This window comes from Ostrea edulis, chromosome 2 (genome assembly GCF_947568905.1).
Source record: "Ostrea edulis chromosome 2, xbOstEdul1.1, whole genome shotgun sequence".
NCBI classification, from domain to species: Eukaryota; Metazoa; Mollusca; class Bivalvia; order Ostreida; family Ostreidae; genus Ostrea; species Ostrea edulis.
The window spans coordinates 88,476,872-88,493,154 of record NC_079165.1 but is presented as its reverse complement, the minus strand read 5'-3'; the positions used below and the strand labels follow the sequence as shown (position 1 = coordinate 88,493,154).

Genomic DNA, 16,283 nt, shown 5'->3' with positions numbered 1-16,283 from the left:
TGAAGGAATTTTAAGTTTATTCAAATAAAGGGCCATGTCCCTTTCAAAGGGGAGATAATTACAAAAATAGGGTGGGTCATTTAAAAATCTTCTCAAGAACCACTGGGCCAGAGAAGCTGAAATTTACCTGAAAGCTTCCTGACATATTACAGATTCAAGTTTGTTCAAATCATGGCCCCCGGGGGTAGGATGGGGCCACAAGGGGGGGATCAAAGTTTTACATACAAATATATAGGAAAAATCTTTTAAAATCTTCTTCTCAAGAACCACTGAGCCAGAAAAGGTGAGATTTACATGAAAGCATCCCGGCATAGTGCAGATTCAAGTTTGTTCAAATCATGGTCACAATAGGGGATCAAAGTTTTACATACATATATATAGGAAAAATCTTTTAAAATCTTCTACTCAAACACTACTGAGCCAGGGAAGTTGAAATTTACATGAAAGCTTCCTGACATAGTGCAGATTCAAGTTTGTTAAAAATCATGGCCCCCGGGAGTAGGTTGGGGCCACAATAGGGGATCAAAGTTTTACATGCGGATATATAGGAAATATCTTTAAATATGAGCCAGGGTGACTCATGTGAGCGATGTGGTCCATGGGCCTCTTGTGGTTATATCCGGAAGACCCGTGATTCTCGCTTCGAAGTGCCGAACTTTTGGCGAAGGAGAGCAATCACTACCTACTTTAACGTCTTCTGTTTGACGCTGCCATGGCACGAAGGGGGCCCAAACTCACGACCTCCCGGTTACGAAGCGAACGCTCTACCACTGGGCTACCACGACCGGTTTGTCATACTCGAGATAGAGAATAGTTTGTCATGAAGCAGAGACTAGTATGCAATACTCGATGCATAAACTAGTTTGTCATACTCGATGCATAGACTAGTTTGTCATACTCGATGCATAGACTAGTTTGTCATACACGAGGCAGATAATAAATTGTCACACTCGAGGCAGAGAATAGTTTGTTATACTCGACGCAGACAATAGATTGTCATACACGAGGCAGATAATGGTCTGCCATACTCGAGACAGAGAATAAATTGTCACACTCGAGGCAGAGAATAGATTGTTATACTCGAGGCAGATACGATCACACAGAGATGTATGCTTGCGCCCAATGAGATTGAAGAAAAACAAAGAAACAAGATGTCGACAGAAGCCAGTCGTCAATGAACACAACAAGAAGTACGTGTCCAAACTTTTTTAATTGGAAAAAACCACTGTTTTCCTCGTGTTAGGGATCAGTTTTGTGTTGGTCACGAGTGCTGAGTGTAGAGAGTACTGTGATCAGGGACAATTCGTGTGTTACACCCATCTTCGGTACAACAGAAATGGCAGTTATACTGTCCACTCACGGGAACTTGACCGAAGCGAGTGCAGCGATCCTTGTCCGAGCTCTGGGACAGCCACTGCGTGGAACAGGTGTTTCGGGACACGCATCTAAAATAAAGGCATACGTCATAATATTAGGGGTTACTTTAGGGTGGCCCAACTGACACGCACCTTAACAAAAGTATACGTTAAAAAGTACCTACAACAACAAAATGCGCATAAATTATACATTACCTTGATCTAGAATATCTCCTATTTCGTGTATGTTGCAGGATAACCCCCGAGGTCGAGAAATGTTGTATTGAAATATAAAAGCCGAAGAGTTAGCCGAGGCTTTTATATTTCAAACAACATTTCGAGACCAAGGAGGTTATCCTGCATCATGAAAGGTGAAGATAACGAGCAGTGATCGATCTCATAACTCTTATAAGCAATACAAAATAGAGAGTTGGGCAAACACGGACCCCTGGATATACCAGAGGTGGGATCAGGTGCCTAGGAGGAGTAAGCATCCCCTGTCGACCGGTTACACCCCGCCATGAGCCCTCTATCTTGATCAGATAAACGGAGTTATCCATATTCAAAATCAATGTGCCAAGAACGGTTTAACAATCGGTATGAAACAAGTCGGACAGCATTTGACCCAATGGTAGGTTGTATTGACGAACTAAATCGTTATAACGACCACAGAATTTGCGAAATGCTGACTTTAAACGAAAGTGTTGAAACCCCTGCATCATCAATTTGTTTGTCAGTAGCCTGCCTCGATTTAAAAACTGATTTTACGCAGAACAAGCTCTTGCGTATCGAATCGGTTGAGAGATATAAACACCATATACAGGTGATAATGGAATATTGCTACATGAATATGTGGAGTTGACGATGGAGAAGCTGAAATCACCCCATTTTCAAGTTTGTTTGCCATTAAAATCTATTTTCAATAAAATATCTAAGTATGAAGCAGAAGTGGACGACTCTGTGGTGTCTTTTATTTCGAGTTCACAGGGATATATCGAATCGACATATGAATGAAATATAGATAGAACGTCGTCGATATATCTAAATGTCGCATGGAAGGTCACTGCAACAGATTTTTTCCTTCTCACGTAGAAGTTTTTGAATAAATTCTGCTTCATAAGAATATGAAAACAGGTCACGAAAACAAGAACTTTATTTCTATTCTACTACGACTCAGAAATATACAGCCCATCATTTACCTATACAGCTGCGTGACGTCATGTCAGTTTCCAAAACGGACTAGATGTTTTAACTACATGTTTTTTGCTAACAAAAAAAAAAAGGGGGGGGGGAGATGGTAGGGGTATGCTAGATTTATTTTGAAAAACATTTTAAGTATTTAGTTTAATGTTGACGGGTTATATCACCAGAGTCCAAGAAAATTACACAAATACATGGAAGAGGGTTAACTTGTCTGTACATCGACATGTTTACATGTGTATCGATCTTGGAATGCAGACGATTGATTTAAATGTTCTTCAGTCATTTATAAATTTGTTTTGCAACATATATTAATTCATTTGTATGATTTTGAAATTGAATTATCAGTTATTGACTTTATTGTTGTATTAGCTGAACAAGAAGTGCAAGCGAAGTGTCTCGTAATCAGTTATTACGCATGATGGTATATCGCAGAGAAATGACCATGGCTGCCATAATCGTGGTAGAATAAAATTTAGCTCTTTTGGTCAGTGATAGGCCATATACATTGTCAAGGAATCGCAAAACGTGATTAACCAAGGAAAAGAATAGTGAATTATAAGCATGGTATCAAACTATTGCTTTACAGAAGTTATGGAAGACCGTTCTCTATAAGATTGTGAAATTAACCACAAGAACCAGCAATTTTGTATGTAATAATGAGAGTTGGGTCTATACATGTACCATACCATCATCTTATAAAAAGGTTTTTTTTTTATTAGAGGGTGGTTTGGCATAGACCACTACTATTATTATCACAAACAAAATTACTGGTGCCTGTGAATTAACAACTGTTTTGAAAATTTGCTGTTTACAGGATTCTTGAAAGATTTTGGTGAGCCAAACCATGCACGATTCTCTCACGTGGACTTCATCAATTTCACGTTGATAAGAATAAATTACTATTTTGGAATATGCTTTGGTAATTCGAGTTTAATCTTCAAAAAGATCTTCAATGCAAGGTTGTGGGCCTTCCAAACTGAAATGCTTTGAATTTGCAGCAGGGTATTGCTAAAACGTGGAACAGTAAACGGAACGGAATGTAGAATGATTAATGTAGATAATATAACGCCAAAAAAAAAATATTGGGGGGAAATGATTCATTTTTATTAAAACCAACAATTTGGGAATTTTTACAAGCGATAAGACAACTTTATCATTAAATTTTGCATCATAAATTGATTAATCAAATAAGTTAAACGGTTGTTTAAGAATTTACAAAGCGTTTTACAAGAATTTTGAAATTCCGGCATTGACAGGTGTTAGCAAGCAGCGACACCAGTGGGTAGAGAATGAAAAGAACACACGTGGTTAATATGCTCCCTCCCCCCGTGGCAAAACGTCATTAACGCACATGTACATGTATTTACACATAATACCGTGTATGTGTGTACTTAAAACAGGGAGTGTGATATGTATAAAACAACAATAATTCATGATCTTATTAAGTCAACAATTTAAACATCTTGTGTTTGATTTATTATTATTTTTAACTAACAGAGACTTAGTAACCGCAGCACTCCAATCCTTAATAGGGAGAACTTCTGACAGCTCATTTTTAAACTAAATACTTGAATATCTTAACATTTAGATTAATAATGAGATGACTTTTAATTCCATCCAAGCATAAATTCTGTGTTAGCCTTTTAGCTATTTCATATATCATGAAATAAATCTGTAAATTCCTCTTACTATGGGCCATAAACTTCACTGTGCTGTTTCAATTTTTTCCCGCTGTATCTCTTTCGTTTCAACACTAATCCGCAGGATATCCGTAAATGTACGAACTTTCACATAGATTCATCGCAAATGAGGCAAACCTTGTTTCCACGCCGGACTCGTTCGCTTTAGAATTTGATGTGATACATAAATGTATATTGTACCAGGTGTAGAACTAAATTCAAATTCATTTATCTTAAACATATCTAGTTCGATTAAAAGCACGTTCGATTTAAAACGGCTATGTTTGGGGGAAATTGTTTTAATTTTTTTTTTTTTTTTATCTTTTACAATGTTATTTTTGGGGGCAGGGGGTTGTACCTTTTATTCATTAGATAGCCACATAATGTTTTTTCTTTAGGTAGCAGTCAGAATAAAGTAATAGCATTTGAAAGGGGTTCAATTATAATTCAAGTCTTTTTCAGTATATATTTATCTTATTTTTTTCTTCGTTTGTGAAACAACATACCATCACAATCTTCGGGGGGAGATGGCAATGCCGGGAAAAAGAATGGTACCAACAGGCGGCGACGATTCGGGATGGGTGACGATTTGGGGTGTAACACACGTTTCATGAAATATGCAGACATAAAGCGTCGCACTCCATACACTCTCGAGTATATTTCAAAAATTTTGATTTCTTAAATACACGACTATAAAACCGAATACTTTTCCCACGAGAATGTTCTCCATTGAAATAATCCGACAAAGAAGTAGGTACAGTTTCTAAAGTCATTTGGCCCAAAATATCGATGATTTCACTTGGAGCTCAAACCCTGGCATTCAAATAAGGAATTGATTAGCAAACCCAAAATCCGCTCAGTTTGATCAGCAAAATGATTTATGTCATATGACGAGAGCTAGAAGTTGGCATAAAATTGCAAAAATGCCATTTTCAATGAAAATATCCACAAATTCAGGTGGTTTTCTTTTCAGAAAACACACAGCGCATGCGTCGAGCAAATTCATATTCAAGAATGTTTTTCATCTTAAAATAATACACAATATATATCATTTTTATTTTGCTCGACAAATGCGCACATCTTTTCCTGAGCAATAATCTGTATGACATTTGACAGTTTTCAGGCTTATTTTGAAAAAAAGGCGGGAAATGTCTTATTCATGATGTCATAATGCTATCCAATTAGAAATACCATTCTGATTTTGTTGACATAGTATACCTGGCATATATTTTACTTTCTTAAAACGCTTATTAAGGTTAATTCCAGACACATTTTATAGAGAGAAAATTTTTGGGCCTTTTTATGTATACAATCGTACTTGTGGCAAATATTTTCATAACTTAATTAATTTATAATTGTTCTGTATCTGATTAATCTTTCGGACAAGAGAAAAGATTAAGTGAAAATCATTAAAACTAGCCGAAATAAAAAGAAATGCTAGAATCCTTTGCAAATGAAATTTGAGAACAACCCAAGTTATCTTTCATGATGGAATGCCAAATTCGCAGGTAGGGACATATAAACGACATCCATAAAAATCATTGGTTTTATAAGTGTGCCATTCTGGGGTGCTTGCACAATTACGCGCGTTCTTGAGGAGAATTGGGGAGCATTGCGTCCTGTCGATGATGGATATGAACTTTTGTTGTTGTTGTTGAGTGCAACAAAGCCTAAACATATCACAAAATAAATGTAGATTGTATATGAATTTAAAAATAATAGCATTGACACTTTAGATGATAAAGTAATTGATTCAGTTTTCCTAGTTTATAGTATGTTTCTAATTATTTGTATGTCATAGGAAATAAAGAAAGTCCACGTGAACCTACTACTACACATATTTACTTCCGCCTGAAACCTACCGTGAACACTTCCTATTTGACAGCGACAGTAACTCAATCAGTACCGCTTACGTTGTGAGCACCCGGGTGAAGCCCTAGGGTGGGTCAGACGCGATACCTTAACCTGTTGTAGTTTTAGTGAGTGTTCCTTCGCAAACTGTTCGGCGTTAGAAGCGGAGGTAAAATCCGAGGTCACAGTAAATTGGTGACACAGTAAAAAAACAAAACCCGTCATTGCACTAACCCTAGTGAGTGATTGTGAAAAATTCTCGACGGGACATAAAACAACAATCAATTCGAAAGACCCGTGATTGTCGTTTCTAAATACCGAGCGTTTGACGTATGGAGCGCCAAATTAACATAAACTCAAATAATTGAAGATATCTTCAATTATTTGAAGGTATCATCAATTCAATTATTGCTTTCTTTAATTGAATTAATGCGCGCATTAAATCAATTATTGCTCTTATCAAATGAATTAATGCGTGCTTCAATTCAATTATTGCTCTCATCGATTGAGTTAATGCGCGCATCAATTGAATTAATGAGAGCAATAATTGATTTAATGCGCGCATTAATTCAATTATTGCTCTCTTCAATTCAATTGATGCGCGCATTAATTCAATTAATGAGAGGAATAATAGATTTGATGCGTGCATTAATTCAATTATTGCTCTCTTCAATTCATTTGATGAGAGCATCAATTTAGTAGAAATATTGCTCGCAATAATTAATTTAGAGCTCGGTATAAATAATTTGATGATCTCTTTAATTCAATTGAAGATATCTTTAAATCATTTACAATGCTTTTGTATAAGGAATTAATGCGCGCTTCAATTTCTTTAAAGAGAGCAACAATTCAATTAAAGATATATCATTAATTCAATTGTGGATATGTTGAATTGAAGATATCTTTAATTATATAGTTGCTCTCTCTAAAAGAATTATTGCTCTCTTCAAATCAATTAAAGATATCATTAATTCAATTGAAGAGAGCAATAATTGAATTAATGCGCGCATTAAATCAATTCTTGCTCTCATCAAATGAATTAATGCGCGCATCAATTCAATTATTGCTCTCATCAATTGATTTAATGCGCCCATTATATCAATTATTGCTCTCTTCAATTGAATTGTAGCGCGCATCAATTCAATTGTTGATATCATTAATTCATTTGAAGATATCATTAATCAATTAAAGCGCGCATCAAATCAGCTGAATAATTAATGCTCTCATCAATTCAATTAATGCGCGCGATAATTCAGAATTGAAGATATCATTCATTATTTGTAGAGATCTTTAATTCAATTGTTGTGCGCATCAAATGAATTGATGATATCTTCAAATAATTGAAGATATCTTCAATTATTTGAGTTTATGTTCATTTGGCGCTCCATATTGACGAAGGAGCAATCACTACATATGCCAACGTCTTGGGTTTGACGCGGCACGAGCGGGGCTCGAACTCACGACCTCCCGGTTACAAAGCCCCGGTTACGAAGCAAACACCAACCCTGAGTTCCTATCTCTCATACGGTGGTGCCACCTTAATGTAGCCGACCGATTTTCGCTACGGTAGATCGTAAACAGTATTGATTTTCTCAGTCACTACTCCCGCTTTGCTTTCCTGTCTTTTTACGTACCTTTTGTAAATGTTGTCGTTACCATTGATATCATGGATTACGTCCGTCATACAGAAATCGAGTCCCGTGGGGCAGGCCGTGGAGGGCCCTGTGTAAACATCAAGAGTGCTGCAGGGATTAGAGGAGCTCAAATCCCCACACTGGCGACAATGCCGGCGGACTGTAAAAGTTAATATAATATTTATTTCAAGTCGGGTTCACAAACAGCAACATTTGGTCTTAAGAGCTATTTTCTGACTAAATGAATAAAACTCGCATAACATATGCAAAACAGTACTATCATACTATAACATGGGTATACACATACATGAATTCAATATAGAGAAAGTACACTAAATATGGCACTAGGTCTTTAAGTTAACTTGTGGTCAACGACCTACATGTAACCACTAATTATCATAAATTATCTAAAAGGAAAGTCCAGCCTGTTGCACCTTGGGACAATATGTATTTGATTCTCTAGTAAAATACTTAAATATCATAAAAATTAGCTACAAACACAAGTACGATAGTAACCGTACTAACTGCTAATGTTTAATATAAGTTGGTTAAAGCCTACAATATTTCAGTTTGCAGATTCATATCTAAAAGATTTCAACCCATTTGTTGTTGACTTAACTTTTGGTAAAACCGAAGTTTTCGTGTATTTAAAAGAATATGGTTTTTTCCCCCATTTTTCTTGTTTCACTTTCACCACAAAAATGCAAGATTAGTGAATAGTAGCTGAAATTTGGCACGATAAAAGTGTGATGAATTGTTAGTTTTCTTAATAGGGATAAGCTTTCACTGCAAGCGCATCTGATTAAGTATTGCTAACAAGCTTTTAAAGTAAGCGCATCCTGATTAAGTATCGCTATCACATGGAGCGCCAAATGAACATAAACTCAAATAATTGAAGATATCTTCAATTATTTAAAGATATTATCAATTCATTTGATGCGCGCAACAATTCAATTGAAGAGAGCAATAATTGATATAACGCGCGCATTAATTCATTTAATGAGAGCAATAATTGAATTGATGCGCGCATTAATTCATTTGATGAGAGCAAGAATTGATTTAATGCGCGCATTAATTCAATTATTGCTCTCTTCAATTGAATTAATGATATCTTTAATTGATTTGAAGAGAGCAATAATTCTTTTAGAGAGAGCAACTATATAATTAAAGATATCTTCAATTCAACATATCCACAATTGAATTAATGATATATCTTTAATTGAATTGTTGCTCTCTTTAAAAGAATTGATGCGCGCATTAATTCCTTGTAAAGAAGCATTGTAAATGATTTAAGATATATTCAATCGAATTAAAGAGATCATCAAATTATTTATACCAAGCTTTAAATTAATTATTGCGAGCAATATTTCTACTAAATTGATGCTCTCATCAAATGAATTGAAGAGAGCAATAATTGAATTAATGCTCGCATTAATTTAATTGATGAGAGCAATGATTGAATTGAAGCGCGCATTAATTCATTTGATGAGAGCAATAATTGATTTAATGCGCGCATTAATTCAATTAAAGAGGACAATAATTGAATTGATGATATCTTCAAATAATTGAAGATATCTTCATTTATTTGAGTTTATGTTAATTTGGCGCTCCATACTAACAAGCTTTTAAACTAAGCGCATCCTGATTAAGTATCGCTAACAAGCTTTAAACTAAGCGCATTCTGATTAAAGATCCCCAACAAGCTTCAAACTAAGCGCATCCTGATTAAAGATCCCTAACAAGCTTTAAACTAAGCGCATCCTGATTAAAGATCCCTAACAAGCTTTAAACTAAGCGTATCCTGATTAAATCCCTAACAAGCTTCAAACTAAGCGCCTCCTGATTAAAGATCCCTAACAAGCTTTAAACTAAGCGTATCCTGATTAAAGATCCCTAACAAGCTTTAAACTAAGTGCATCCTGATTAAAGATCCCTAACAAGCTTTAAACTAAGCGCATCCTGATTAAAGATCCCTAACAAGCTTTTAAAGTAAGCACATCCTGATTAAAGATCCCTAACAAGCTTTTAAAGTAAGCGCATCCTGATTAAAGATCCCTAACAAGCTTTTAAAGTAAGCACATTCTGATTAAGTGCCACTAAAAAGCGTCTTCAGTAAGCATGTCTCGATTAAGAACCCTTGACAAGCTTTTAGAGAGAGTGCATCCCGGCAAAGTGTTGCTAACAAACAATATGGTAAGCGCATCCTTATAAAGTGCCATCAAGAAGCTTTTAAAGAACCTGCATCTTGGATTAAATATCACTGACAAGGTTTTACAGGGATCGCATGCTGAGTAAATATCACTTGTGTCATGCTAGTTTGTATAAGTTTTATAATATATCAAAGTCTGTAACGATTTAGACTATAATAGGTTTCCACTCATGCACGGAACCTTTGAAACAATGTAGGCTTGTATGATGCTTAATCTAAGCCCTTAAGCATTTGTTTTTCCTCGACTTAGCGAATCGAGAATATTATATGCTACTGCTTTTAAACCTGATTTTAGTATAACTAAATGAACGACGTATATTAAAAAAAAGTTTGAATTTTGAAGATTTTTTGTTTTCTTTGTTTACCTGGTGCGGAAGTTGTAGTAGTAGTACTAACAGTTGTAGAAGCGACATACTGACAATCTGAAAAAGGAGAATATTTTTGCATTTCAAAATGAGTAAACATGACATGAACCATTTCATATTATTCTGAAATGAAAAAGTAAAGATAACGAACAGTGATCAATCTCATAAATCCCCTAAAGAATACAAAATTGAGAGCAGGGCAAACGCGAACCCCTGGATACAACAGAGGTTTAATCAAATGCCAAGGATGAGAAAGTATCCCCTGTGGACCAGTCACACTCGAAGTGAATCCGATATCTTGATCAGGTAAACGGAGTTATCCGTAATCAAAATCAAAATCAGTATATAAAGAACGACCTAACAGAAACACATTAGACAGCATTCGACTTAATGACAGACTGTATTTGCATATATTAAATCATTGTAACAACCATAGAATTTTGAAAGGGTGACTTTAAACGAGATTGTTGAAACCATTGCCGCATCAACTTATTTGTCAGTGACCTGCTTTGTTCTAAAATTGATCATGAGCAGAACATTCTCTCACGTATTGAATCGACTGAGAGACATAGACACCATATGCATGTGATAATGGATTACAGTATTGCTACATAAATTTGCATCTTCGCTAGCCATGGGTGACGCTCCATAGTGGCGAAGATGCATAAATTTGTAGAAGGCCAACGCAAGGCATTTCTTCTTTTCATGTATACGCATTTGCATAAATTCTGCATCATAAGAGTATAAAAACAGATCAGCTAATAAAGGAGCACAATTTGAGCCCAATAGAAATCCCAAATATGAAATAAAACCTACACTCCTGACATCTGTTGCAGAAGAGTGAACACTTCTGGAAGAAGCCCTCGGTGTTACTGTTGATTGGTTTATTACAGGCACCAGACAAGTTATCGTAGTCGAAACAGAAGGGCATCTCACTTTGGCATATTTGCCGAGAGCCACCTGGAAAAAGATTGGATACATATGTACTTAAATCTAGTTCACCTTAAGAACAGTTAAAACTAAAATACACGGTATAGTGGTTTTATTCATAATTTTTTTGTCTAAATATCAGGATGTAAACCCGCCCGATGTTGTAGCGCAGTAGAGGAGACCAAGCTTGCGATGCACACTTTCGCACATCGATCGAGGGGAGGGGGGGGGGGCATGGGGCATATTTCCCGAAATTCAGTCATAACTTTTTATTACACATTTTACAAATTATACGCACTTTTAATTTTAGAAGCGAAACATTCATCTACATCTACGGTAGCAGACGGTGTGTTCACGTCCAATATTTTTGTACAAAAATGTGATGCAAGAATCATACAGCCAGAAAAACGTTGTAATATTTGATCTTTCTAATTGTATTGTGTAATGTTTCATTTTAAATTGTAGAATTTTTCATCTGTATTGTATATTTTCTATTTGTATTGTAAATGTACATGTCCAATTTTCCATTTGTATTATATATTTTCCTTTTGTATTGCCGGTTTCGGAAGCTCAGTAGTAGAGCGTTCGCTTCGTAACCGGGAGGTCGTGAGTTCGAGCCGGGTGGTCGTGAGCACGAGTCCCGCTAGTACCAAGACCGTGTCAAACCAAAGACGTTAACATTGGTAGTAATTGTTCCCTCACCATACGCTTGGCATTTAGAAGTGAAAATCATGTTTTTCGGATATGACCTTAGAAACGTAGATCTTCTGTCGCGACAGGCATTGGCACGTTAATGAACTCTCACTGCTGCGACCGTAAGTGCTAATCATAGGTCTAAATTTGTGGTACTTCACCTACAATTGGTGACGTCTCAATATGAGTGAAAAATTCTCGACAGGACGTAAAAAAACCAAACAAGCAACTGTTGATATTTTATAATTTCCCATTTGTATTATATATTTTTCATTAGTATTGTAAAGTTTTTCATTTGCATTGTATCATTTTCCATTCGTGTTGTATCCGAAGGGTTGTTTACTTCGATTTTTGCTATGAAACGATTTAATTGGTCAAGTCTTAGCTTGTATCGTATCGAAAACGAGCGAAATGTTCCAGATGCTCGACCACACGAGAAACTGCTCCTCTATTTCCATACAGGACTAGTTAAACACGAGGTTGATAAGCGAGAGAAATGAGTTCAGTTGAATCAACATGTAGGTAAACAACAGATAAGAAAAAGGTATAACCTATGGCTTGATGATTGACCCATTGTTTAAGCCAATGGGATTCTTTGTAACAAACCAAAATAAACAATCCCTCGAATAAAATACAAACAGAAAATACACCGTGTCATTTTGGCGTAGGGAATATTTAGCGGATTTTTCTTTTAAAAAGATACAGTTTGAAATCTTAGCGCTTCATTTCACTTTCATTTTTTTGACGAATTTCCAGCGCGCCAAAATTATGCGATATACGTTCAATGCAAATTAAAAATTATACAACACAGATGGAAAATATAGAATACAAATAGAAAATATACAATTCAAATGAAAAATCATGCAATACAAATGGGAAAATATACAATACAAAAGATGTTTTCAATATAAACTTAATAACATACGATAGATACAGAAGTAAACGGTCAAATGTTGCAACGTTTGACATACAATCATTGAGTTACATGTATGTTAGCAGATCTATTGTCGCATTTGAGTAAGATTAGTCTCCGGGCACTTGCAGGTGATAATAGAATATTGCGACATATGGGAAGTTGACGATGGAAAAGCTGAAATCATCCCGTTTGTCATAAATTTGAGTTGTCAGTTTGCCATTAATGTCTATTTTCAATAAAATATCTAAATATGAAGCAGAAGTGGACGACTCTGTGGTGTCTTTTATTTCGAGCTCACAGGGATATATCGAAACGACATATGAATGAAAGTTGTTATTGTTAATAGACAAAACGTCGTCGATATATCTAAATGTCGAATTGAAGGCCACAACAAGAGATTTTTTCTTCTCACGTAGAAGTTTTTGAATACATTCTGCTTCATATGAATATAGAAACAGGTCAGCTAACAAAGGAGCAGAATTTGTGCCTATGGGAATTCCAACAGACTGTTGGAAGACCTGATCACCAAAGACCACAAAGATATTGTCAATGAGGAACAATGAGGAACATATTATTTTATTTCAACTTCAGAGTACTTGTGCGTGGAATCAGAGTGGTGTTTAGCAAAGTAATTTTTTGGGGGGATGACTGATTACTAGATATGAATATTTCCATTTTCTATTTTTGTTGAAGAAGCAACTGTCTATGATGTTAAAAAGTCTAGTCTTTAATTTATCGTGAGGAATGGTCGTGTAAAGTGTTGAAAAGTCATAGGTTTTGATGTTATTGATTTGGGAAAAGTTTTGCGATTTCAAGTTTACTAAAAGTTCTTTAGAATTTTTTAGAATCCCACATTTCATTAACACCACTTCTGTCATATGTAGTCGCACAGTGTGTTTGAAGTTTCTTCTTCACAGCTGTTAATATTTTCGTGAGGAGCAAAGATAGGGGCTTGGTAGAGCACTTACTGGATCCAGCAATATATCTTTGTTTATAAGGGTTTTTATGTAGTTTAGGAATCCAGTATAGGTACGGTAACTCATATTCATTCGACCCATTGACTGGGATATTAAATGTGTCTAAAACTGAAGCATGGTTTTGAAGAATTTCATCTTTTGAAAGGGCAGTTGGATTATAAGTATGATTACCAAAAGTGGAATTAATGCCAAGTTCGTTCAAAATACAGGTATAATAATGAGCCTTACAAACAAAGACAATGTTGTTACAAGCTTTGTCAGCTGGAACTAAAACATATTCCTCATGTAACCTATCTAATTCTTTTATCACTTCTGGTTTATTAAACACAGAAGGATAGATGGTACTTACTTTTGTTTTAATATGTCTAATGCGGGATTTTAATATTATACTTATGCTTTTAACCCATTTTGACAATGTATCAAGTTCTTTTTCATATTTAGCCCATTGTCTGGCATAATCTTCGACAGAATTCATAATAGAGATGAAGTTCTGTCGCCAATTGAAAGACCGAGGTTCTCTGTATTTAGGACCTTTTAGAAGAAGTGATTTGAGGTCCTCATTTTCAACTATATCAACATCATCAGTAATGACATGTCCAGCTGGACTATAGTTGAAAGAAGATGAAGAACAAGAGCACGTTGGTGGATTAGGTTTAAGATGGTCTATATCTAGGCACTGCAAAGTTTGTTTATAATCAATGAGTTTGGATGCAATAGTAGAAGTATAGCTGTAGGAAATACAGGGTGTAGACTTGAACTTGAAATAAGTTGGAATACACGACTGAACCCTTTTATGACGAAGAATGTTGCTTATGTTGACGGCTTCTATTCCTTTGTTTGTAAATTTGAGCTTAAGGAACTGGCGGTATGATTTGGAAGGAATGTCATCCATGACCCGTGCTGGTTTAAAGAGCCTGTGATTGGCAACATCCATAATCATAGAGTTCAGTCTATATTTAGGTGGTGAAAAATCCAAGAATAGACTAGCTGTGGCTTCTTCAAATAACGTATGTAAAACTCTCAATGGAACAGAATAAAGTTTTGTACGAATATGATATAGACCTAATTGTCTGTTGACGTAAGGTAAAAGTGAATCAAACATGTGAAAATATGTTATAGTGTTTCTAGACGCATTTCTGCCATCACAATTCCCTTGAATACGCAAATTTCGAGTCGCCCAATAGTTATTTCCCTTTGTTGAACTCTTGCGCACAGTGAGACACAAAATATGTTTTCATATTCACACGGTGGGTACAAATGCTTATCGCTGCGTTCATATATTGTCTAAAGGTGATTACCTGACGTCATGCAACCAAAGGAAGGCAGGGAATATAATATAATAAAATAGCTCAAAGAAAAATCGATCATCACCATCTTTCTTTGATAAGATTATCACTCGTGTAGAAGAGGAAATAAACAACAATTTTATATTTAATTTAATGGCTTAATTAGAACAAATCATTCTTGATATGGTCAATTCAATTTATACCAACGGCTGATACAAACAAAATTTACACTTTCATAACTGTTATCCTTATCCACATAACCAGCGTGTAATATCCATACATCTTGTACCCGCCCAAGCTTTCAACAGATTACTGAACATACTTCCATCACAGAAGAGCTGATATCTTGGTTGGTTATATATTGTTTAACGTCCTTCTCGAGAACATTTTACTCAAATGGAGACATCACCATTGCCGGTGAAGGGCTGCAAAATTTAGGCTTAAGCTCGATGCTTACGGTCTTTAAGCAGGGGGCCTCTGTTTTTGCGGCAAGCAAGGGGTACTGAGGGCCTATTCTAACCTGGGTTCCCACTGATATCTCAAAAATCGCGTATTAGTATTGCATTTTGACCCTAAACTGACTGATCTTCATATGTACATGTATATGTGATATGTACTGAATGTACCGATTCTGAATTTACTGAAGTTCGAAATTCAATGCAATGAATAGTGTCTACACACTTTCATTTTGACAATATTCTTATTTCAGCTGGGCTTGTATGCTTTTTGCGTTACCAAGGCAAGTCAGAAAAAGGTTGTTTGTTTGTTTTACGCCTCGTCCAACATTTTGTACTCATATTGACACGTTACCAGCTGTAGATGAAGTACCACAAATTTAGACCTATGCTTAGCGGTTACGGCCGAGACAGTGAGGATTCTTTAACATGCCAACGCCTGCCGCGATACGGGACCTCCGTTATATAAGGTCATATCTGAAAGAACCACCATTCTCACTTCTAGATACCGAACGTTTGGCAAAGGAGCAAAGCACTACCTATGTTTACGTTTTAGATTTGACGCGTCCATGGCACGAGTGGGGCTCGAAACTCACGAACGTCCTGTTACGAAGCAAACGTTCTACCACTGAGCTACCGCGACTGGTAATCTTGGAAAGGATATTTTCTCCTACACCAAAACAATATCTATTGTCAAATTCCTCTTAAACCCTTTCCATGTCGCAAACAT

The 16,283-nt window shown here is 35.9% G+C and overlaps 1 protein-coding gene across 1 annotated transcript in view; it reads right to left on the bottom strand.

Moving 5' to 3' along the window:
• Positions 1–1,191: 1,191 nt before the first annotated feature.
• Positions 1,192–16,283, bottom strand: part of LOC125680118 (uncharacterized) — a 51,915-nt gene continuing 36,823 nt past the window's right edge. Inside the window, exons 30-33 of the mRNA XM_056153515.1 lie at positions 11,113–11,256; positions 10,297–10,353; positions 7,723–7,882; positions 1,192–1,445 (exon numbers count right to left, since the gene is read on the bottom strand). Coding sequence (XP_056009490.1) covers positions 1,262–1,445; positions 7,723–7,882; positions 10,297–10,353; positions 11,113–11,256 — 545 coding nt within the window. The 3' untranslated portion in view covers positions 1,192–1,261. The remainder of the gene's footprint in view (positions 1,446–7,722; positions 7,883–10,296; positions 10,354–11,112; positions 11,257–16,283) is intronic.